The sequence below is a fragment of the Podarcis liolepis genome (assembly GCF_965112155.1).
Source record: "Podarcis liolepis genome assembly, chromosome: 2".
Classification (NCBI taxonomy): domain Eukaryota; kingdom Metazoa; phylum Chordata; class Lepidosauria; order Squamata; family Lacertidae; genus Podarcis; species Podarcis liolepis.
In genome coordinates, this window is record NC_139555.1 from 119,852,919 (window position 1) to 119,877,087 (window position 24,169).

The window sequence follows — 24,169 nt, forward strand, 5'->3', positions numbered from 1 at the left end:
CTAGCTAAGAACATCACTGTGAAGCAGATGGAGGCCAGGAAGCCCATGTAGGCAAGGACACCATAAAACATGGCAACAGACCCTACATTGTATTGCAAGGTGATCTCTCCAGCCTGGGAGGTCATGTCGGACTCTGGGAAGGGTGGAGAGATTCCCATCCAGATGATGCAGATGGCAACTTGGACAGAAAATGACAATGAAGTTGGCCAGACTCTTCCCCAGTCATCTCTTGATTGTGTTTCCTGGCTTTATGGCCACGAAGGCCAGCATCACAGTGATAGGTTTTGCCTATACAGAAGAGACAGCAACTGAAAAGATCTTACATCTATTCTATGGTTAGCAGAACCAGATCCATTGAGTAACTGAGCTTGTAGGGAAGGGAGGGTGAATGTTCAGGACGTGGGTGTTGGTGTTACAACTGGGGTGTTAGTTGCAAGTGTTTTTTGCTGATATTTTGGAGGGCATGTATTTTTCGGGGGTTAAAGTTTTTTAGTTTGAAGTAAACTACTAACTACTTCAGCTGCTCTAAATCTTGACTCAATATTTCTCTGACACAGGATTTTTCTGTGCACCAGATTTCTCTCCCCAGGGCCCCAGCACAGTGCAATGAATGACACTGTGCTGCTATTTATTCAGAGGTTTGGACAATTACGAAAAATATCGCTTGAGTTCTGGAGAGAATAAATCACTATGATTCTGATAATTATGTGAAAAACAAAGTTCACACTACTTTGCTGGCATTTATGGAACATTAAAAGAGTATGTTGTCATTTACAGGTCAAGCTGACCTTTGACACACACCCCCCAAGCCAACCCAGGTAAAGACCAGGAAGCCATTTCTGTGCATTCTTGTTCTCGTGTTTTCCTCCAGGTCTGCACCTGTCCCTTGAGCCACACAGAGACTCAGGTGATGCATCTCTCCCTTATAATTATTCTTATTCTTGCCAAATCACCAGGGATTGAGACAAATCAGCCAAACATCAGAATCAAGGCTAAAGTGAGGTAATTTATTACACTGTGCCTGAAACGTTTCTTGCAGAAAATATACCCTGTGCCATGAATTACACTTCTTGTCCAATTCTCAGGGCTCAGATTAATCATGAGACTGTAAGAGCACCAAAAGGTCCATCCATTGAATTTTTAAGTATACCTTTTCAGCTGTTTCTGGGTGAGCCAACTTTTGTTAGTTCATCAACAGATCTCTCTTCTCTCTTGATGCAATAACAAAGTCTATTGTTTCAAGGACTTTTCTTTATTCTCCTTCTGATTCCCCTTGAGCCTTTGTCTAAGTTTTTTCTCCTACAAGCCCAACTTCCAGGTTCTGTGACACAGTAGTCATGGCTTTTCCCATAAGATCTTTCTTCCAAATTGCCCTAAACAATTGGCAAGCTGGTAAGAAGTATGGAATACACACCCTACACCACAAATGAGAAGTGACTGGTTCCTGTCTTCATTTTCACTGGAAGCCCTGCCCAAACTCTGGATCATGTTCAGCTATAGGATTCCCCCAATTGAATATGTTAGAGTCTCACTTCAAACATTGGGGGGGGGGTCAGATTGTGGCCACTCTAAGCAACTAGAACGGTCTCCCTCAGCAGGTTGTGGACTCTCCTTCCTTGGGTGTTTTTAAGCAGAGGTTGGGTGGCCATCTGTCATGGATGCTTTAGCTAAGATTCCTTCATTGCAGGGGGTTGGACTAGATGCCCCTTGGGGTCACTTCCAGTTTTATAATTCTATGATTCTATGATAACCCTGCAATGCTAAGTAATGGATTAGAGTTCCCCCCAACATTAAATGTGACCCCTATTTTTGTTCAACAGTCCAATGAATGTGAAGATTATATTCGGGGTAGGTTGTGCGATACCTCTATGCCACCCTCTCATTGTTCTTGATCATAAAGTTCAGAGTTTCCCTGGCCTTCTGTGTGGCCCTTTTACTTCCCTTTCCATATAGGGGCCCAATCACCCTGTTTTTAGTGCTGGTTGTGACCATTCTGTGTGACCATTGCATCAATTCTGAACATAAAGAATGGGTTTTGATTTTCACTGATCTTTCATGTAGGCCCTGCACCCCCATTTTGGTTCAAGAGCCCATTTAACAAAAAGGTTAGTTTTGGTGGGTTGTGCTGCATTTAAGTAACTCATCATAACTGATCTGAAGTAATGGGTTTGGGCTTCCTCCTAACCTTACATGTGGGCCCTGAAATGCATTTTTGATATAAAGGCCCAGTGAAACTAAATATTTTTGGAGTGTCATGCAACTATGAGCCCAGCCTATTGACTTGGTCCTAAACAAGAGGTTTCATTTCTGGCAAGTCATCTATGAGGCCCTGGAAACCTGAGGGGCCCCTATGATGGATATAGTGCTTTAGGGTGTGTTGTAACCTCTCCATGTTCCAATTCCATCATCCATGATTCTGAGGGAAAGGATCTTTTCTCTGTACCCTTTCAGGACCCATATGGAAGTTTGAGACTCAAAACCATTTTGGGGAGTGTTGGGAGGTATCTGATGGTGGGGTAGACAGGTCACAATACACAATTCAGTGCAATCCACTCAACCATAAATCTCAGAAGGTGACTAGATATTTCTGCAGCCATTCAATGCAGGCCTCCTCCTGCTTCAAAGGACGGATGTGTGCCTAGAAAGTGTGGGGCAAATATAAGTAGAGTGGTACCTCGAGTTAAGTACTCAATTCATTCTGGAGGTCTGTTCCTAACCTGAAACTGTTTTTAACCTGAAGCACCACTTTAGCTAATGGGGCCTCCCGCTGCCGCTGCACGATTTCTGTTCTCATCGTGAAGCAAAGTTCTTAACCTGAGGTACTGTTTCTGGGCTAGCGGAGACAGTAACCTGAAGCGTATGTAACCCAAGGTACCACTGTATAGATTATAGCCATTGGAAATGACCGCTCCACGCTTAAAACGGGGGGCGCCCTTTGCGTGGCCACATCATAGTGCATTGGGCGGCCATCCATGCCACCACTGGTCCAGGTGGAGAACAACTGGGTCTGCAGCCAAAGATCTCCATTTCCTGGTTCGGACAACCTGGAATGCGGTGGGATGCCCTGCTCCCTCGGTTGCGTCACAAACTTGCGTTCCGCCACCCGCCAAACACGGTTGTGCTCCACCTCGGCGAAAATGACTTAGTCGTGCGTAAAATCATCATTCTGATCAAAACAGCGATTGCAGACCTGGAAAGCGTACACGCCACTCACCCCAGTATTACGATTTTCTGGTCTGAACTTCTGCCACGCTTGCATTGGCAGGGCATCATCAAACCCACTAGACTTAATTACACTGTGGAAAAAATCAATAGGGCAGTGCACTCTGCAACCACTCGCATGGGAGGTCGGGTCGTGAAACACCCCAACATTAAAGTTTACATGCAGGAGCTATTTCGGCCCGATGGCGTGCTCCTATCGGAACTTGGTAACGAGCGTTGGCTGAGCGACATCAGGCATGGCCTGATTGACTGGTTGGAGGATGGCAAAGGGGCTTTTCAGATATAGGTAGTCTTGGCGGCAAGACCGCAATCTTTGCGGTCTCGGGTGGCGGTATCAGGCCTTGGGCAGAATCCTTTAGTCCATCTTCCTCTTTGCGGCGGTGATACCAGGGTTCCCCGTAAAAGGGGTTTCTGAAGGGAGGCTTTGACCGTACGCCGAAAGGTCGTCCTTGCTCTCCCCTGCAGCAGCGGCATAACGGGGGCGGCTATCTCTGCTTCAACATATGTTCTCCAGAGCCGGCTCATCCCCCCCCACACACACACACAGTGGATAACCCTGATGCTCCCTAGGTCCCCGGCTGGGGACTGGGGAGGGAAAACGCCCAATGCCTGAGCCAAGGTCTACCCACATTTGAAAGTTAATAAAGTTGTGGCCAATTTAATCCCATAGCACGTTGTTATGAGTCGTTATTTCACATGACGGTGGGGACCGCGTGGGATCTGGGGACTCCGCCTGTCCTTTTATTTCTTCTGTCAATAATTTATTTTAGTATTTTAATAATGTTTGCCTTGACAGAGTAGTAGTATAGAAATGCAGTAAACAGGCAAATATTGTGCTGGAGAAGAGATATTGCTTCCTTGTTTGTGTAGGAGCAGGATTTTAATCACACTTGTAATGTAACAAACACTATGGATAATATGGAAGGATACAAAATGTTATGCAATAATATGCAGTTGTAAATGTTGGCAATAGGACCTATGGGGGGGATGAGGGGAAATCTCAAGATTCAGAGAAATCTCTTTATATGGTTATGTAATGTGATACATTTTACTTGTAAAATCAAATAATTATTTTTCTTTAAAGTTGTTTGTGTTGGTTTCCACATTCCCTTTCCAGAGCCCAGACTTGGAGTGTGACATTCCACATGCCATGCTTCACTTTCAGACATGCTTTGAATTCAAAATTAATTCAGCACTCCCACACACCCTTCCCTTAACCAGCCGCACCCCTCTCTCCTCCTCCTCCTTACCTTGGATGAGCTGCTTCTCAGGTAGCATTTACATGGAGGAGAGCTGCTCAGCTGAGTGAGAATAAGGAAGTGAAGTTATGGGAGCATTGTCTTGTCTGCTCAGAAGACCTACTGAATTGCAATGAATTTTGGTTCCAGCTTCCCTGTGAGAGGGCAGCCCTCCCTCCAAGAAAATGTCAAGTGTGAGGCAGTTAGGCCTGCCCTGCCCCAAAGTGACTAGCAGTTCAAGTGAGGAGGGTCTGGCATCTCAGAGTTGGGAGCTAGAAAACTGGGAGTTTTCACAAACATCCCCCCCCTACTACGCCTGCACATGAATATCAATAAATTCTTGAGGATGTTGTAGAGTTGCTGTTTGTTTCCTTTGCAATTATCAAAACCACAGTGGTTTCCATACATCTTCTTCTACTTTGATACTTGGGCCATACCCACTGAACATTCAACATGGGTTTCTGTGGTCATTTAATATCAGATAACCTAAAAAGATGTATGGGAATGTGACTTTATCAGCTGTTTATGATGTATAATTTATGTTCTTGCCCAAAGTGTAAGGCTTAATGACTCCCAGGTAATGACGTCTGAAAATCTCTCTCTCTCTCTCTCTATATATATATATATATATATGTTCCTTGTTACAAAGTGAGAGTTAAATCTCTTCGTATTACCATACTTAAATATTTAATAGATTTGGAACAAATGTGGAACTGATAGTCCTTAAATAAATGGGTAAGTAAATTTTCACCTATAGGCAACAAACCCAATTTGTACCAGTTAATAGAGTATTGTGAAGACATCTATCATCTGCACAAACATGGAAATAGTAAAATGAGGTTTAGAAATCATCAGAAGAATATCATCTGCATATGAAATCAATTTATATTTAACTGAATTGTGGACTACTCCATAGATCTCCCTATGTTGTCTAATAGCAGAAGCAAATATGAAAAAGCAAGGGAGAATTTGGATATGCTTGTCTAGTTCCTCTAAGTTGGGGTGCTCCAACTTCTTTGTTTCCTCCCAGAATCCAAGTGTAGGACATACAGAGTTTATGCAAACATGTTTTTCTTCAGCCTGCACCTGCGCATGAAGCCACGTAAAGAGTTCAGGACATTTCAGAGGCCATGCTTCATCCCTTTATAATTATCAAAATCATCAAAATCATAGAGGGGTTTTTCTTTCATCTTCTTCTCAACAAAGCTCCAGAGATTTGTCCAAAGATCACCTTTGAGTCCACTCAGGGAGATATCTGAATTGTCAACAACATAAGGCAATTAAGATATATCATTAGAGCAGAGAGGAATTGGTGCATAAAGGCCTTCTGTACCACTGACAGTTTGGGTTCAGATTTAGGACAGGCGAGTTGCAATACAAGGTGCAAGGCTGACTTCTATCCCTTCTAGGCGTGAAGTCTTGGTTGCATTCCATCAACATTATCTAATTATCTTCTAGTTCAGGGGAGCAGTCACAGGAAAGCAAGGTGTTCCAAGCAGGCAAATAATGGTACTGCTTCTCCTGCTCTTCCTGCCTCATGCAGACTGTGGAGCGAAGGCAAAATGCCCCTTGACCTTGCAGAGAGACTGGCTAGAGCCATTCAATTATTACAGGCCAGGAGACCACCTCATTAGTGGAGTCTTCTCTGCCACAGGTGCAATATTTAATGCACAGCACTTCAATGAGTCTCCCTCTACCAGCTTTATCATGTAAGTCCATTTATGGCGAGTTGGTTATTGCTGCTTCATTCAATATTTATCTTTATCCATCATCCTTCTGGAACTGTGGTGTATCTGAGTACTTTAGACCTTCCAGGCTGTGATGCTTTAGGCTATAAATTTTTAAATCTTTATTTTCTTCCTTTTTTACTGTTTGCACTTCTTTTTAAAAACAAATCAATAAAAATAATTTTAAAAATTAAAGGGTTGGGGGAGACCAGGGAGAGAGAGAGCAATAGATGTTCTGTGTCATTTTATGAGCCTTTAAAAACCTTTTGTCTCTTATTGTTATTTGAAAGTCTGTGCCCGTCTAATTCCATCATGAAAAATTCACTCTATTTTAGTTTTGTTTTCCAAGGGATAATGGGTCTTGATTGAACAAGGCTTTCCCACCAGTCAGGCATCATCAAGTGGGGATTGGCTGTCAAAATCTGAACTTGGGTCAGTGTTAGGAGGATTAAATTCTAGAAATTGAATCCAGGACTTTAGATTATCCTTAGAAGCTTGTCCAAAAAAAGAAAGAGTTGGAAGTGATATATTCACTGAATGCTGGAGGATATGATATGTACATTTTTTCAGGAAAGAAGGAACAAGGTACTGGCTGCCCCTGTCTTTCTTCTTTGCCATTCAAGAGATCAACCAGGATCCCAGGCTCTTGCCCAACACCACTCTGGGCTACAATATCTATGAGAACTTTTTTCATGGAAGAATAACGTATGAAGCTTTGGTAGACCTGGTCTCTTCTAGACAGGCGAATGTTCCAAACTACAACTGTGGAAAACAGAATAACTTGATTGCAGTTCTGGAAGGGGCTGACTCTGACTCTGAGAACTCCATCCAGATTTCAAGCATGTTGAGCATCTATAAAATGCCACAGGTAGGAATGGAGATGGAGGGATTATCTGGCTGTGCTTCTCAGGCATGAAAGTGTTGGGTAGTATCAACTCAGAATGAGGAAGACATAGGATGTCAAGGAATTGAAGAAAGGAGATAAGGAATGGTCAGATGAATTGCTGTGCTCTTTTGGATATTACCTGTCCTTCCTCCCTTCCATTTGTGTCGAATGCTGATTTCTCTCTCTCTCTCTCTCTCTCTCTCTCTCTCTCTCTCTCTCTCTCTCTGTGTGTGTGTGTGTGTGTATGCCTGTGCATATAAAATGAGGAGGAAGGGAACTTCCCTCATACTAGTGGCCATGCCACTAAAAATGGAATAAAGTAGAAAAGATTTCCCTGAGTGAAAGTGATATTTTGTTTTTCAATTAAAAACAGTTATAACACATTCAATAAATAAAAAACATTTTAGCATTGCATAACATAAAATAGTAACAAAATTGTTGAAACAAATGTACAGTATAATACCAGTAAATTAGAAATATAAAAGCATATTTTAAAAGATGAAAACAGGAACGGAGGGAATTCATAAAGATAAAAATGGAATCCAGTCTTATATGTCAAGAAAAGTCTGGGCAAAAAACCAACAACACACGTGTTTTTACAAAGTAAATATATGTTGTTTGGGGTATGAATTATTTTGTCTTTGATCCCAAACAATGCAAGCCAACAGTCGATCTTTTCTTGCCAGGTCAACTACGCCGTTGGCTCCCATGCTCTGAATGACAAGAGGCAGTTCCCCTTTTTCTATCGGACGGTCCCCAAAGAAGACGCCATATACCCAGCGATTGTCAAGCTGCTCCATCACTTCAGATGGACGTTCATTGGCCTCATTGCTCCAGACACTGAAAACGGAGAGAGGTTCATGAAGACATTGACACCTGTGCTATTAGAGAGTGGCATTTGCGTTGCCATCTCACTAAGCATCCCACAACTTAATGCATACAGTGTGAGGTTCAGTGTTCCTCCATTTGAAAAGTGGGGACAAGTCCATGTATTTTTTTATTATGTAGAAACTACTTATTTCTCGCTGGGAATACGACTTGCAAAAATAATATTTGACGAGCTGGTCAAACCCACAGCAGGGAGAGTCTTCATCACAACATCTATGTGGGATTTGAGTATAGACTTCGTCAGCGTCATCAACCATGGTTTTGATTTCCAGCATTTCCACAGTATTCTTTCTTTCTCTATTGGGGCAAGTAAATGGACAAAATATGACGATTTTGATGCCGTTTTCTTTGCAAGCAAGCAGTTTTGGGAGACAGCTTTTAATTGTTCCCATTTACAGAATACATTGTCAGTGAAAAGCTGGACAAGATGCAGAGAAAGGGAGGAACTGGAGATGCTGCCCCAAGAATATCTGGAAAGACTCTTATCTCTAAACAGCTACAGGATTTACAACACTGTCCAAGCTGTGGCCCGTTCCTTAAATGCTGCATATTCCTCTAGATCTAAGTGGAGGTTGAAGGACAGTCTGGAAGTTCAAAGGCTACAGCCATGGCAGGTATTTCCTTTCCCATCACTGACATCTCTGCCAAACGTGACATTCAATTGTACAATTCCAGAATGGTAGTCTTGGAGAACTTGAGGAATGTAGTGGGGAGGTGAGATTTTGCAAACCCCTTTGTGAAGTGCCCTGAATCGTATCCTTTTCATTTCCTCTCAGATGACAGTCTCTCTGGTAACACTTCCCGCAACTGACCGAACCTCTTCTTTGCCTTGCAGTGGCCCATTTGACCCCCCAGCCCCTCCAACTCATGTTCTCATTACGATAGAGTTTAATACATGTGTACATTTGTCATATTTCTGGCTTATTTATATTCTGATCCCATTAATATGCAGAGGCAGGATGTTTATTCAAGAAAATGGCATACAACTCAGCAACACCTCCCAATCAGTCTGGCCCCTATAGGGCAGTTGCCAGAACTGAAGGGACCTGCCTTCTGCCCTTTCTAAGGCACCTCTGGTCTCTGTTCCAACCTCTTCATTCTCCTGCATGTTCTTGGTGACCAGGGAGGAGGGGAGCCTGTCTCAGCAGGAGAGAAAGAGTCCTTGGATTCTCCAGCAGCCTCTTGACCCCTCTCCTGTGCTCCCAGTCACTGACTCTCCCTGCTCACTAAACCCTGTTGCCCCTTCAGCATCCAGCCCCTCATTGCAATCTTCTTCCTCTGAGCTCACCTCAGTGTCCCACCACCAATGCCCTGGCTCTGAGCCTTCCTCCCCTGGGGGTTCCCTGGCTGGTGCTTCCCACCAAACTGCCCAACCAGTCCCTGACACTCTGTAGCCAATCCCAAATGAGAGCAGATCCAAGCATGAAATGTGCAGAGTTGAATAGTCAGTGCTGTTTCCCCTATTCTATAGCAGCCCTTTTCTCTGCCATTCTAGCTCCACTCTTTCCTGGGAGATGCCCAGTTTTACAATTCTTCAATGGATGGAGTGTATTTGGATGAGAACGGGGAACTGGCAGCTGACTTGGACATTGTGAACTGGATGGTGTTTCCAAATCGGTCCCTTCTTAGAGAGATCATTGGGATCATCAATAGGCAGAAATCCCTAGACCTAAAGTGCACCATCGACCAGAATGCCACTGTGTGCCCCAAATGGCTCAACAAGGTGGGGGAAATAATTTGTTTCATTTTATTAGATTTCCCATCCGATAAGTTCAAATAATTCCTCATGTTTTGTGTTGCACTGCCTTCAAATGCCTCCTGCATTTCTTGAAAATCTAACAGTGGGTCCCTGTGAAACTCTGTATATGCATGAATCAGCTGCTATGGGAGTGTAATTTCAAGGTGGGTGTTTTAGTAACTAGATGATGTGGCCACTGGTTTCCCCCTTCCCCTCTCATATTTTAACCACTAAAAACTTAAAATCTGTAAGAGAGTGTGGCTTTTAGCAGCCTCAGTGCTGGCAATATTTCCTGAAATGCTCCTGTAAATCCATGTTCTCTGGAACAACTTCCAGAAAAGTGTGCAATAAATTTGTTTGCAAAAAGAGATGGACTCCTAACTTGAACCCTTCTAGGAAATTTAACTAGGGATCTCAAATGAATAAAGTGTGGCTACCTCTGATTAATACAGTGATTATGACACTTTATCATGTACAAGAGGGGAAACTGAAACAGAGGTGAGCAACAAGGAAAGAGAAGCAGAAGGAACTAGGGTTTGGATCAAACAGGGAAACATTCTCATGAGAGGTTTTTTTGCAATAAAGTAGTGTATGAATATGGCTCAAAATAATTAATCAAAACATTGTTATCATCCTTAACACATCAGCCTTAACACATTTTCCTTGATGCCCCTTTATGCTTAGCCCCTGCCTACTTCCAGGTGTGTGGAAAGTTGCCAGTCTGGATTCTTCAAGGTAGTTCAGGAAGGAATGCTGCTCTGCTGCTATGACTGCGTTCCCTGTGCGGAAGGAACAATGGCCGCTCAGGAAGGTGGGTGACACCAGCAGAAAGTCCTGCCCTTGGGGAAGAGGACAAAGGACCTTTCGGGTGTCCGGGGTTTATTAAAGGGGAGTTCTAGAAGTGATGCACTGCTACAACACAACTGGGCATTTTCCCCACTGGGTGTTCATACATGCTGTATTGACACATTGAATGACAATTAGAAGCCTACACAGAGAGGGAGAAAATCCCGAGATACAGGAATTTGACATTACTTTGACTGTTAGTCAAACTTGGCACAAGAGGCACCATGAACTCCCAGATGATTGTCAGGCACAAATGTTTCGTATAGTTGAATCCAACAAGGTCCATTTTGAGTGTCATTTTCCTGCTCTCCCTGGTTTTACACAATAGTTTTTATATTTTCTTTTAGTGGGGAACACTTTGGTATTACTTTTTGTTAAGGAAAAGCAGTAAAGTTGTTATTCCTTGTGCTCCTTCCAGATGCAGAGCGTTGCACCAGGTGTCCAGAAGATCAGCATCCAAACAAGAACAGAGATCAATGTTTGTACAAGATCATCACTTTTCTGGCATATGAAGAACCTTTGGGGATCTTCCAAGCTTCCTTTGCCCTATTATTATCCCTAACCACGTGTGTTGTGCTAGGAATATTCATTATATTCTGGGAAACTCCCATAGTCAAAGCCAACAACCGGAACCTCTCCTATATCCTCCTCAGCTCCCTCCTGCTTTCCTTTTTGTCCTCCTTCCTCTTCATTGGAAGACCAAGGAAAGCCACCTGCCTTCTCCGACAAATGGCCTTCAGCATCATCTTCTCAGTTGCCATCTCTTCTGTGTTGGCCAAAACCATCACTGTGGTGCTGGCCTTCCTGGCCACAAAACCAGGAAACACGATGAGGAGATGGCTGGGGAAGAGTCTGGCCAACTCCATTGTCATTTCCTGTTCCAGTGTCCAAGTTGTCATCTGCACCATCTGGCTGGGAATCTCTCCACCCTTCCCAGAGTCTGACATGAGCTCCCAGCCCAGAGAGATCATCCTACAATGCAATGAAGGGTCTATTGCCATCTTTTATGCTGCCCTCGGCTACATGGGCTTCCTGGCCTCCATCTGCTTCACAGTGGCTTTTCTGGCCAGGAAGCTGCCTGGGGCCTTCAATGAAGCCAAGCTGATCACCTTCAGCATGCTGGTCTTCTGCAGTGTTTGGGTCTCCTTTGTGCCCTCCTACCTGAGCACAAAGGGGAAATACATGGTGGCCGTGCAGATCTTCTCTATCTTGGCTTCCAGTGCTGGGCTTCTAGGCTGCATCTTCGTTCCCAAGTGCTACATGATTGTACTCAGGCCTGATTTGAATACAAAGGAGCATCTGACAACAAAAGCTGGTTCTTAAATGACTCATTTTCGACAACTGTTGTCCAGAACAGCATTGATGAAAAAGACATACTTGCCTTGCAAATGTAGCTTCTTATATTTAAAAACATGTTTATGGCTCCTTTTCTGATGGTTACTTTTCAAACCTTTTATGAAGTGTCTAAATGTTTAAATTTTATTTTTAATTGTGCTATTTTAACCTGGAAAGCTAAATGTCTTTCTCTTAAAATTCAGGTTCTTTGGCACTTCCTGCATATATTGATTTAATAGGAAAATTGATTGGGACTGCTAAAACAAATAAAGGAGAAAAGTGTAATTGAGTAGTGAAATATTTTGTTTCAGGAACAGTTAACAGAGGGCACAGAAACATTATTTACAGATATATATATACCACAATGGGAGGGTTCTTCGGAGGAGGGAATAAATATGGTAGGAATAATTTATTCCTTATTGCAAAGAGCCATTTAAAACATGTTAAACTTTGAGGTATGGATTGCTCTTCATTGTAGATAGATACACACACACACACACACACACACACACACACACACCAATGGGAGGGTTCTTAGTAGGGGGGAATAAATATGGCAAGAAAAATGTCATTTAAAGCATGTCGAGATATGTATATTTCTTCATTGTACATACAATTAATATCTGTATTTTCCTTCAAAAACATTAGGTTAAAAATACTGAGATAATTGTGCCCTGATAAATCTGTTGCTCTTCACGGTGTCTCAGGACTTAGTTGCTTTTGAGCTGGCGAGAAGAGTGCTGATTTTTTTTCCTTCTTCTTCATTTCTATTGGGAAATATCACGGCAATGATAGTTACATGAAGGAAGTAATGGAGAAAGGATGATCATTTCTTCCAGAGAGCCCAATGCCCATTGATAGGGACTTGAGATAACTGTTCATGGTACACCCACTGATCCCATTTGATTTGCATCTATTTTGCAGGCTTTGCTATATATTCTAAAACTTCTTTGAGCAGAGGTAACAAGATGGGAAGTGCAGCCTCTCTAGTCTCAAAGCCACTGTCAGCTCCTTTGGGGGTGGGAATGCAAACCATATCCAGCATGCCTTCCTATTTGACTCTGGCTGGAGTTTCTGCTGCTGCTGCTCTTTTTCCACTACCATGATGAGTGGAAGGATTCTCCCCGCTTCATCTGGGATGTCTCAGATTCTCTGTAGCTGAAGCTCTGTCTCCTGACATCTTTAGACATGGCAGAACTTCTCATAGTGGAAGGAAATCCACCCTAGATCAACTCCAGTTGTCCCTCTGGCACATAAGAGGCAGGGGAGAACTGCTAAAATAAAGACACAGAGACACATTTAATCTATAGATAACAGGTGGTGGGAAGACCTAGATTGCGGAGGGTGGGTACAAGGTCTCACTATCCTGGACACCCTCCATGCAAGGGGATCAAAAGAGATGCTCATTTGGACTCCCAGTGGAGCATGGCAAACTGGAAAGAGTCCATTGCTAGCTCATCTGCCAGCATGGATAATTATTTGGTGATAAAACTTGGTCATAATATCTGGTAGGGTCAATGAGAGATGTATAGGCAAGCCTAAGAAGTTCTGAAGAAACAATCTCCCATCAATATCAAGAGGAGTTTAAACCTCCAAAGACATTGGGGGGGGGGCTTCCTAGAAAGGTAGCTGACATGTCCCTCATTCCAGGACTAATCAAGGACCCCGATATTGTGTTGGCAGGCCTACTTACTATATAACCAAAGTGGCCTTTTTGCTAGACCTCCTTCTGAAATGAATGACACCTCCTACCAGTTTTTCCAGTTCTCCAGAACCACCCAAGGCTTATGTTTCTGCTGCTATGCCTCTGGGGCATGGAACTCCAAATGGATAGATTGGCACCATGTACAACGCCACCAACGTAAGGTTGGCTGGGAAATTGTTCACATTGCACCAGTAGATTTTGGTTGTGGGGTTCCTTCAATACCACCTATCAAGGAAACACCACATCTTCAGATCTGTATCCATACTTTCCCCAATATACAGTCAATTTCAGGGTCAGGGATGCATCTGTTCTGGATGGATGATCAAGGATCCAAATTTATGGTTCTTGTATAATGAGCTTACTACCAACTACCACCCAGTAACTATCAGTGTGTGGGAATCGGAGCCTTCAACATCAAAAAAATGAAGATCATTGCCACTGGGCCCATCACCTTCTGGCAAATAGAAGGGGAAGAAATGGAGGCAGTGAGAGATTTTGCTTTTTTTAAAAAAAAAAAAATGAAATTTATTACTTTTTCAAAATTTCCAACACAACACTCCAAACAAAAAGAAAAAGAAAAAAAAGAAGGAAAGGAAAAAACAATATGAATACAATACAAAAACGCTACATGGACTGACAAATTAAGCAAAAACAAACAAAAACAATTTAAAAACACCTCAAACATTTTCAATATCTTATATTTCATTCACTTATTTCCAGCGACTTCCTCACACCTCCCTTTTTGTATTCCACTTCTATTCTTTGTTTCAGCAATTCCTTTCCATCTTACTCTGTTTTCTGTTCTATAATTATCTTAACACATTCTTGCCATACTTTTCCTTTAATTTTCTATTAATCTATTTATACTTAATTCCTTATGACATTTCTACTAAAGCCATGTAATTTCATTCCAACATTTTTCTAACATTCCTTAATTTTACAATATTTCTAGAAATAGTCTTTAAACTTTTCCCAATCTTCTTCCATCGACTTTTCACCCTGGTCTCGGATCTTGCCAGTCATTTCTGCCAATTCCCTATAGTCCATCAACTTCGTCTGCCATTGTCCAACACTTCAGTGTTTTCAAGAAGCAACCATTCTCTCAACCAGCAAAAGGCAGATGGTTCACAATGAAGTTTAAAGGTCTGGCAGGGCAGGTCCACCTCCTTCTTTAGCATCCATCAATATCTTAAGCTTAACTCAAGGCTTCCTGCCCTGCCAAACAACTCTAGGAGCATCCCTCTGCCACCTCCTGAGACCCTCCATCCCATCCAGAGCTTGCAATGTTTGAAACAAAAGCAACATCCCCAGCAACACAGCAGCCCTCATCCCCACCACAATAACTCGGCCCAACAGTAACAACTTCTGATTTGTCCATATTTCCAAATTCCCCTTCTCTTCAATCCAACATCCTTCACAGTTGTCCTTAAGCAGATTAACATTTTTGGCGGTCATACTAACCCCCAAATACCTCTTTTTCTCAACCAATGTTAGTCCTGTCGCCTCCTGAAACTCTGTCAGGCTTTCCTTTTCCAATTCAGATAGGGCTCTGGTCCTCAAATTCATCCGTTCCTTTAGTTCAATCATAACGAATGCCAGCTTATGTTCATCAAGTTGTCTTTGTATGGATGGGACTCTCCTCTCCAGTTGTATTACTTTGGATTCAGCAGCAAGGGTTCTTTCCCTGACTTCATCTGCAGTTTGCCGTATCAGAGTAGATTCCTGTGTCAGTTTCTGGGTGGTTTCTGAATTGGTATTCACCTTTTGTCCCAAATTATTTAAACTTTCTACAATTAAATCAGTTTCAATATTTGCAACATCCAATTTCACATTTATCGCATCTGCTTTCTTATGGAGTTGTTCCAGCGAATCGTTTATTTTCAATAATGCAGCCACTAAGGCCTCCTCTGTCGACATCCCGTCTGTTTTTTCCTTTCCGTTTGCCATAACACTTAAGAGATTCAATGTCAATTCCAAAGTCTCACACTTTTCTTATCTTGCAGCTGGAAATTCCCTAGCCCAGCTCCTATAAAGTAACCAATTTCAAAAGCTTCCACTAGGGGAAAACAGGTTGTATTTGTATCGGTCAATATGTCCTCTTTTAAACACAGTTTCAATAATCCGAAGTTAGTTTCAATTTTCAGTTACTTTCCTCCTTTTTTAAAAAAAAAACCGGAAACAGTCGAAACAATGTATTTCTCTTATTTAGCTAGCTGTCAAAAAACATTCTAAGCGCTGTCAAGGAACATTCCAAAACAAACAAACAAACAAAAACCATCAGTCTTACTAGCAGCCCGTTTCCAGGGTCAAAGCGGCGGTGTTTTAAGCCTCTTTGCTCTCTCCTGCAGACATACTCAATCCACAACTTCCCCCTCTCTTCTCCTGCCTCCAAGAGGGGGTTTAATGTTCTTTATCAACTGTTTGTGATGTATAATTTATGTTCTTGCCCAAAGTGTAAGGCTTAATGACTCCCAGCTAATGGCGTGTGAAAAAATCTCTCTCTCTCTCTCTCTCTCTCTATATATATATATAGATATGTTACGTGTTACAAAGTGAGAGGTAAATCTCTTGGTATTACCATACTTAAATATTTAATAGATTTAGAACAAATGTGGAACTGATAGTCCTTAAATGAATGGTTAAGTAAATTTTCACCTGTAGGCACCAGTTAATAGAGTATTGTGATATTTTAACAGAGACATCTATCATCTGCACAAACATGGAAATTGTAAAATGGGGTTTAGAAATCCTCAGAAGAATATCATCTGCATATGAAATCAATTTATATTTAACTGAATTGAGGACTACTCCATAGATCTCTCTATGTTGTCTAATAGCAGAAGCAAATATGAAAAAGCAAGGGTGAATTTGGACATGCTTGTCTAGTTCCTCTAAGTTGGGGGTGCTCCAACTTCTTTGTTTCCTCCCAGAATCCAAGTGTAGGACAGACAGTTTTTGCAAACATGTTTTTCTTCAGCCTGCACCTGCGCATGAAGCCATGTAAAGAGTTCAGGACATTTCAGAGGCCATGCTTGATCCCTTTATAATTATCAAAATCATCAAAATCATAGAGGGTTTTTTCTTTCATCTTCTTCTCAACAAAGCTCCAGAGATTTGTCCAAAAAACCTTTGAGTCCACTCAGGGAGATATCTGAATTGTCAACAACGTAAGGTAATTAAGTTATATCATTAGAGCAGAGAGGAATTGGTGCATAAAGGCCTTCTGTACCACTGACAATTTGGGTTCAGATTTAGGAGAGGTGAGTTGCTATACAAGGGTGCAAGGCTGACTTCTATTCCTTCTAGGTGTGAAGTCTTGGTTGGATTCCATCCACATTATCTAATTATCTTCTAGTTCAGGGGAGCAGTCACAGGAAAGGAAGGTGTTCCAAGCAGGCAAATAATGGTACTGCTTCTCCTGCTCTTCCTGCCTCATGCAGACTGTGGAGTGAATACAAAATGCCCCTTGACCTTGCAGAGAGACTGGCTAGAGCCATTCAATTATTACAGGCCAGGAAACCACCTCATTAGTGGAGTCTTCTCTGCCACAGATGCTGTATTTAATCCACAGCACTTCAATGAGTCTCCCTCTACCAGCTTTATCATGTAAGTCCATTTGGTTATGGCTGCTTCATTCAATAATTATCTTTATTCATCATCCTTTTGGAGCTGTGCTGTATCTTTGTACATTAGACCTTCCAGGCTGTGATGCTTTAGGCTATAAATTTTTAATTCTTTATTTTATTTCTTTTTTACTGTCTGCACTTCTTTTTAAAAACAAATCAATAAAAATAATTATAAAAATAAAAGACTGAGGAGGGAGAGAGAGAGAGCAATAGATGTTCTGTGTCATTTTATGAGCCTTTAAAAACCTTTTGTCTCTTATTGTTATTTGAAAGTCTGTGCACGTCCAATTCCATCATGAAAAATTCACTCTATTTTAGTTTTATTTTCCAAGGGATAATGGGTATTGATTGAACAAGGCTTTCCCACCAGTCAGGCATCATCAAGTGGGGATTGGCTGTCAAAAACTGAACTTGGATCAGTGTTAGGAGGATTAAATTCTAGAAATTGAATCCAGGACTTTAGATCATCCTTAGAAGCTTGTTTAAAAAAAAGAAGAAGCAAGAGTTGGAAGTGATATAGTCACTGAATGCTGGAGGATATGATATGTACATTTTTTCAGGAAAGCAGCAACAAGGTACTGGCTTCCCCTGTCCTTCTTCTTTGCCATTCAAGAGATCAACCAGGATCCCAGGCTCTTGCCCAACATCACTCTTGGCTACAATATCTATGAGAACTTTTTTCATGGAAGGGTGACGTATGAAGCTTTGGTAGACCTGCTGTCTGCTAGGCAGGCGAATGTTCCAAACTACAACTGTGGAGGACAGAATAACTTGATTGCTGTTCTGGAAGGGGCTGACTCTGACTCTGAGAACTCCATCCAGATTTCAAGCATGCTGAGCATCTATAAAATGCCACAGGTAGGAATGGAGATGGAGGGATTATCAGACTGAGCTTCTCAGGTATGAAAATTTTGGGTAGTGTCAACTCAGAATGAGGAAGACATTGGAGGTCAAGGCATTGAAGAAAGGAGATAAGGAATGGTCAGATGAATTGCTGTTCTCTTTTTGATACTACCTGTACTTCCTCCCTTTCCTGTTGTGTCAAATGCTGATTCCTGTGTGTATTTGTTTGCCTGTGCATATAAAATGGGAAGGAAGGGAACTTCCCTCTTACTAGTCACCATGCCACTAAAAATGGGATAAAGTCAAAAAGATTTCCCTGAGTGAAACTGTGATATTTTGTTTTTCAGTTGAAAACATTTATAATGCATTCGATAAATAAAAAACATTTTAGCATTTCACAACATAAAACAGTAACAAAATTGTTGAAACATATGTACAGTATAATGCCAGTAAATTAGAAGGATAAAAGCATATTTTTAAAGATGAAAACAGGAACTGAGGGAATACATAAAAATGGGATCGAGTTTTATGTGCCAAGGAAAGTTTGGGCAAAAAAAAGTGTGTCTTTACAAAACAGATATATGTTATTGGGGGTAAGAATTATTTTGGCTTTGATCCCAAACATTGCAAGCCAACAGTCCTTCTTTTCTTGCCAGGTCAGCTATGCTTTTGGCTCCCATGTTCTGAATGACAAGAGGCAGTTCCCCTTTTTCTATCGGATGGTCCCCAAAGAAGACACCATATACCCAGCGATTGTCAAGCTGCTCCATCACTTCAGATGGACGTTCATTGGTCTCATTGCTCCAGACACTGAAAATGGAGAGATGTTCATGAAGACATTGCATCCCCTGCTATTAGAGAGTGGAATTTGTGTTGCCATCTCACTAAGCATTCCACAGCTAAATAGATTAAATTTGACAGTCAAAGTTCCTCAATTAGAAAAGTGGGGACAAGTCCATGTATTTCTTTATTATGTAGAATCTATTTATTTCTGGATGGGAATAAAAGTCACTGAAATGATATTTGACAAGCTGGTCAAACCCACTGTAGGGAAAGTCTTGATCACAACATCTATGTGGGATTTCAGTGTGGACTTAACTGAGTTAATCAACAGTGGTTTAGATTTCAAACATTTCCACAGTATTCTTTCATTCTCTATTGGGCTGAATAAATGGGCAAAATATGATGATATGGAAGCTTTTTTCTTTGCACTTCGGCAGTTTTGGCTGGAAGCTTTTAATTGTTCCTATTTAGAGCATCCATTGTCAGTGAAAAGCTGGGCAAGATGCAGAGAAAGAGAGGAACTGGAGATGCTGCCCCAAGACCATCTGGAAAGACTCTTATCTCTAAACAGCTACAGGATTTACAACACTGTCCAAGCTGTGGCCCGTTCCTTAAATGCTGCATATTCCTCCAGATCTAAATGGAGGTTGAAGGACAATCTGGAATTTCAAAGGCTACAGCCATGGCAGGTATTTCCTTTCTTATCAATGACATCTCTGCCAAACATGACAATCAGTTCCTGAATGGTTGCCTTGGAGATTGTTTGAGAACTTGGGGGGTGTATTGGGGAGGGGAAGTTTTGAAAATCCCTTTGTGAAGTGCCCTGACTTGGATCCTTTCTATCCCCCATCAGATTATAGTCTCTCTGGTATCAGTTCCTACCACTGGCCTAATCTCTTCTTTGCCTTGCAGTGGCCCATTGACCCCCAGCCCCTCCATAAGTATTCCCTTGGGCAGGGAAGATGGCATTGCACAGGCTCTCTCTCCCAAAGCCTTCTTCCCTCCTGTTTATTGTGATATTTCGGCACCAACTGAGCTCCACTGAGCTCTATCCTTTGTCCAAAGATTGTGTGTGTTGCTGGAGCCTGTATTAAGTGCCTGAGCAACTCATGTTCTCATTACGATAGAGTTTAATACATGTGTACATTTGTCGTATTTCTGGCTTATTTATATTCTAATTCCATTAATATGCAGAGGCAGGAAGTTTATTCAAGAAAACGGCATACAACTTAGCAACACCTCCCAATCAGTCTGGCCCCTATAGGGCAGTTGCCAGAACTGAAGGGACCTGCCTTCTGCCCTTTCTAAGGCACCTCTGACTCTGTTCCAACCTCTTCATTCTCCTGCATATTTTTGGTGACCAGGGAGGAGGGGAGCCTGTCTCAGCAGGAGAGAAAGAGTCCTTGGATTCTTCAGCAGCCTCTTGACCCCTCTCCTGTGCTCCCAGTCACTGACTCTCCCTGCTCACTAAACCCTGTTGCCCCTTCAGCATCCAGCCCCTCATTGCAATCTTCTTCCTCTGAGCTCACCTCAGTGTCCCACCACCAATGCCCTGGCTCTGAGCCTTCCTCCCCTGGGGGTTCCCTGGCTGGTGCTTCCCACCAAACTGCCCAACCAGTCCCTGACACTCTGTAGCCAATCCCAAATGAGAGCAGATCCAAGCATGAAATGTGCAGAGTTGAATAGTCAGTGTTGTTTCCCCTATTCTATATGTGACCCTTTTCTCTGCCATTCTAGCTCCACTCTTTCCTGGGAGATGCCCAGTTTTACAATTCTTCAATGGACGGAGTGTATTTGGATGAGAACGGGGAACTGGCAGCTGACTTGGACATTGTGAACTGGATGGTGTTTCCAAATCGGTCCCTTCTTAGAGAGATCATTGGGATCATCAATAGGCAGAAATCCCTAGACCTAAAGTGCACCATGGACCAGCATGCCACTGTGTGCCCCAAATGGCTCAACAAGGTGGGGGAAATAATTTGTTTCATTTTATTAGATTTCCCATCCGATAAGTTCAAATCATGCAATCATGTTTTGTGTTGCACTGCCTTCAAATGCTTCCTGCATTCCTTGAAAATCTAACAGTGGGTCCCTGTGAAACTCTGTATATGCATGAATCAGCTGCTATGGGAGTGTAATTTCAAGGTGGGTGTTTTAGTAACTAGATGATGTGGCCACTGGTTTCACCCTTCCCCTGTCATATTTTAACCACTAAAAATTTAAAATCTGTAAGAGAGTGTGGCTTTTAGCAGCCTCAGTGCTGGCAATATTTCCTGAAATGCTCCTGTAAATCCATGTTCTATGGAACAACTTCCAGAAAAGTGTGCAATAAATTTGTTTGCAAAAAGAGATGGACTCCTAACTTGAACCCTTCTAGGAAATTTAACTATGGATCTCAAATGAATAAAGTGTAGCTACCTCTGATTAATACAGTGATTATGACACTTTATCATGTACAAGAGGGGAAACTGAAACAGAGTTGAGCAACAAGGAAACAGAAGCAGAAGGAACTAGGGTTTGGATCAAACAGGGAAACATTCTCATGAGAGGTTTTTTTGCAATAAAGTAGTGTATAAATATGGCTCAAGATAATTAAACAAAACATTGTTATCATCCTTAACACATCAGCCTTAACACATGGTCCTTGATGCCCCTTTATGCTCAGCCCCTGCCTACTTCCAGGTGTGTGGAAAGTTGCCAGCCTGGATTCTTCAAGGTAGTTCAGGAAGGAATGCTGCTCTGCTGCTATGACTGCGTTCCCTGTGCGGAAGGAACAATGGCCACTCAGGAAGGTGGGTGACACCAGCAGAAAGACCTGCCCTTGGGGAAGAGGACAAAGGACCTTTCGGGTGTCCAGGGTTTATTAAAGGGGAGTTCTAGGACTGATGCACTGCTACAACACAACTGGGCATTTTCCCCATGGGTGTTAATACATGCTGTATTGACACATTGAATGACAATTAGAAGCCTACACAGAGAGGGAGAAAATCCTGAGATACAGGAATTTGACATCACTTTGACTGTTAGTCAAACTTGGCACAAGAGGCACCATGAACTCCCAGATGATTGTCAGGCACAAATGTTTCATATAGTTGAATCCAACAAGGTCCATTTTGAGTGTCATTTTCCTGCTCTCCCTGGTTGTACACAATAGTTTTTATATTTTCTTTTGTGGGGAACACTTTGGTATTACTTTTTGTTAAGGAAAAGCAGTACAGTTGTTATTCCTTGTGCTCTTTCCAGATGCAGAGCGTTGCACCAGGTGTCCAGAAGATCAGCATCCAAACAAGAACAGAGATCAATGTTTCTACAAGATCATCACTTTTCTGGCGTATGAAGAACCTTTGGGGATCTTCCAAGCTTCCTTTGCCCTATTCTTATCCCTAACCACGTGTGTTGTGCTAGGAATATTCATTATATTCCAGGAAACTCCCATAGTCAAAGCCAACAACCGGAACCTCTCCTATATCCTCCTCAGCTCCCTCCTGCTTTCCTTTTTGTCCTCCTTCCTCTTCATTGGAAGACCAAGGAAAGCCACCTGCCTTCTCCGACAAATGGCCTTCAGCATCATCTTCTCAGTTGCCATCTCTTCTGTGTTGGCCAAAACCATCACTGTGGTGCTGGCCTTCCTGGCCACAAAACCAGGAAACACGATGAGGAGATGGCTGGGGAAGAGTCTGGCCAACTCCATTGTCATTTCCTGTTCCAGTGTCCAAGTTGTCATCTGCACCATCTGGCTGGGAATCTCTCCACCCTTCCCAGAGTCTGACATGAGCTCCCAGCCCAGAGAGATCATCCTGCAATGCAATGAAGGGTCTATTGCCATGTTTTATGCTGCCCTCAGCTACATGGGCTTCCTGGCCTCCATCTGCTTCACAGTGGCTTTTCTGGCCAGGAAGCTGCCTGGGGCCTTCAATGAAGCCAAGCTGATCACCTTCAGCATGCTGGTCTTCTGCAGTGTTTGGGTCTCCTTTGTGCCCTCCTACCTGAGCACAAAGGGGAAATACATGGTGGCTGTGCAGATCTTCTCTATCTTGGCTTCCAGTGCTGGGCTTCTGGGCTGCATCTTCGTTCCCAAGTGCTACATAATTGTACTCAGGCCTGATTTGAATACAAAGGAGCATCTGACAACAAAAGCTGGTTCTTAAATGACTCATTTTCGACAACTGTTGTCCAGCACAGCATTGATGAAAAAGACTTACTTGCCTTGCAAATGTAGCTTCTTATATTTAAAAAACATGTTTATGGCTCCCTTTCTGATGGTTACTTTTCAAACCTTTTATGAAGTGTCTAAATGTTTAAATTTTATTTTTAATTGTGCTATTTTAACCTGGAAAGCTGAATGTCTTTCTCTTAAAATTCAGGTTCTTTGGCACTTCCTGCATATATTGATTTAATAGGAAAATTGATTGGGACTGCTAAAACAAATAAAGGAGAAAAGTGTAATTGAGTAGTGAAATATTTTGTTTCAGGAACAGTTAACAGAAGGCACAGAAACATTATTTACAGATATATATATATATATATATATATATATATATATATATATATATATACGCGCGCACACACACACACACACACACACACACACACACCACAATGGGAGGGTTCTTAGGAGGGGGGAATGAATATGGTAAGAAAAATGCCATTTAAAGCATGTTGAACTTCGAGATATGTATATTTCTTCATTGTACATACAATTAATATCTGTATTTTCCTTCAAAAACATTAGGTTAAAAATACTGAGATAATTGTGCCCTGATAAATCTGTTGCTCTTCACGGTGTCTCAGGACTTAGTTGCTTTTGAGCTGGTGAGAAAGAGTGCTGATTTTCTTCTTCTTCTTCATTTCTGTTGGGAAATATCACGGCAATGATAGTTAGATGAAGGAAGTAATGGAGAAAGGAAGATCATTTCTTCCAGAGAGCCCAATGCCCTTTGACTTGAGATAACTGCTCATGGTACACCCACTCATCCCATTTGCTTTGCATCTATTTTGCAGTTTTTGCTATATATTCTAAAACTTCTTTGAGCAGAGGTAACAAGATGGGAAGTGCAGCTTCTCTAGTCTCAAAGCCACTGTCAGCTCCTTTGGGGGTGGGAATGCAAACCATATCCAGCATGCCTTCCTATTTGACTCTGGCTGGAGTTTCTGCTGCTGCTGCTCTTTTTCCACTACCATGATGAGTGGAAGGATTCTCCCCGCTTCATCTGGGATGTCTCAGATTCTCTGTAGCTGAAGCTCTGTCTCCTGACATCTTTAGACATGGCAGAACTTGTCATAGTGGAAGGAAATCCACCCTAGATCAGCTCCAGTTGTCCCTCTGGCAAAT

At 42.2% G+C, this 24,169-nt stretch overlaps 2 protein-coding genes across 2 annotated transcripts; both read left to right on the top strand.

Annotated features, from left to right (window-relative positions):
• Nucleotides 1–3,049: 3,049 nt before the first annotated feature.
• Nucleotides 3,050–11,868, top strand: LOC310700955 (vomeronasal type-2 receptor 26-like; the record flags this gene model as incomplete). Its single annotated transcript, XM_083490912.1, has 7 exons — nt 3,050–3,485; nt 5,491–5,562; nt 6,811–7,055; nt 7,760–8,575; nt 9,457–9,684; nt 10,384–10,510; nt 10,964–11,868. 7 exons carry the CDS (start codon nt 3,050–3,052, stop codon nt 11,866–11,868), a joined length of 2,829 nt encoding a protein of 942 aa, XP_083347038.1.
• Nucleotides 11,869–17,548: 5,680 nt separating this feature from the next.
• On the top strand, nt 17,549–22,985 carry LOC310700956 (vomeronasal type-2 receptor 26-like; the record flags this gene model as incomplete). The annotated part of the gene is made up of 4 exons (XM_083490913.1): nt 17,549–17,552; nt 17,825–18,069; nt 21,503–21,629; nt 22,081–22,985. The coding sequence occupies 4 exons, from the start codon at nt 17,549–17,551 to the stop codon at nt 22,983–22,985; spliced, it is 1,281 nt and encodes a 426-aa protein (XP_083347039.1).
• Between the last annotated feature and the right edge of the window lie 1,184 nt (nt 22,986–24,169).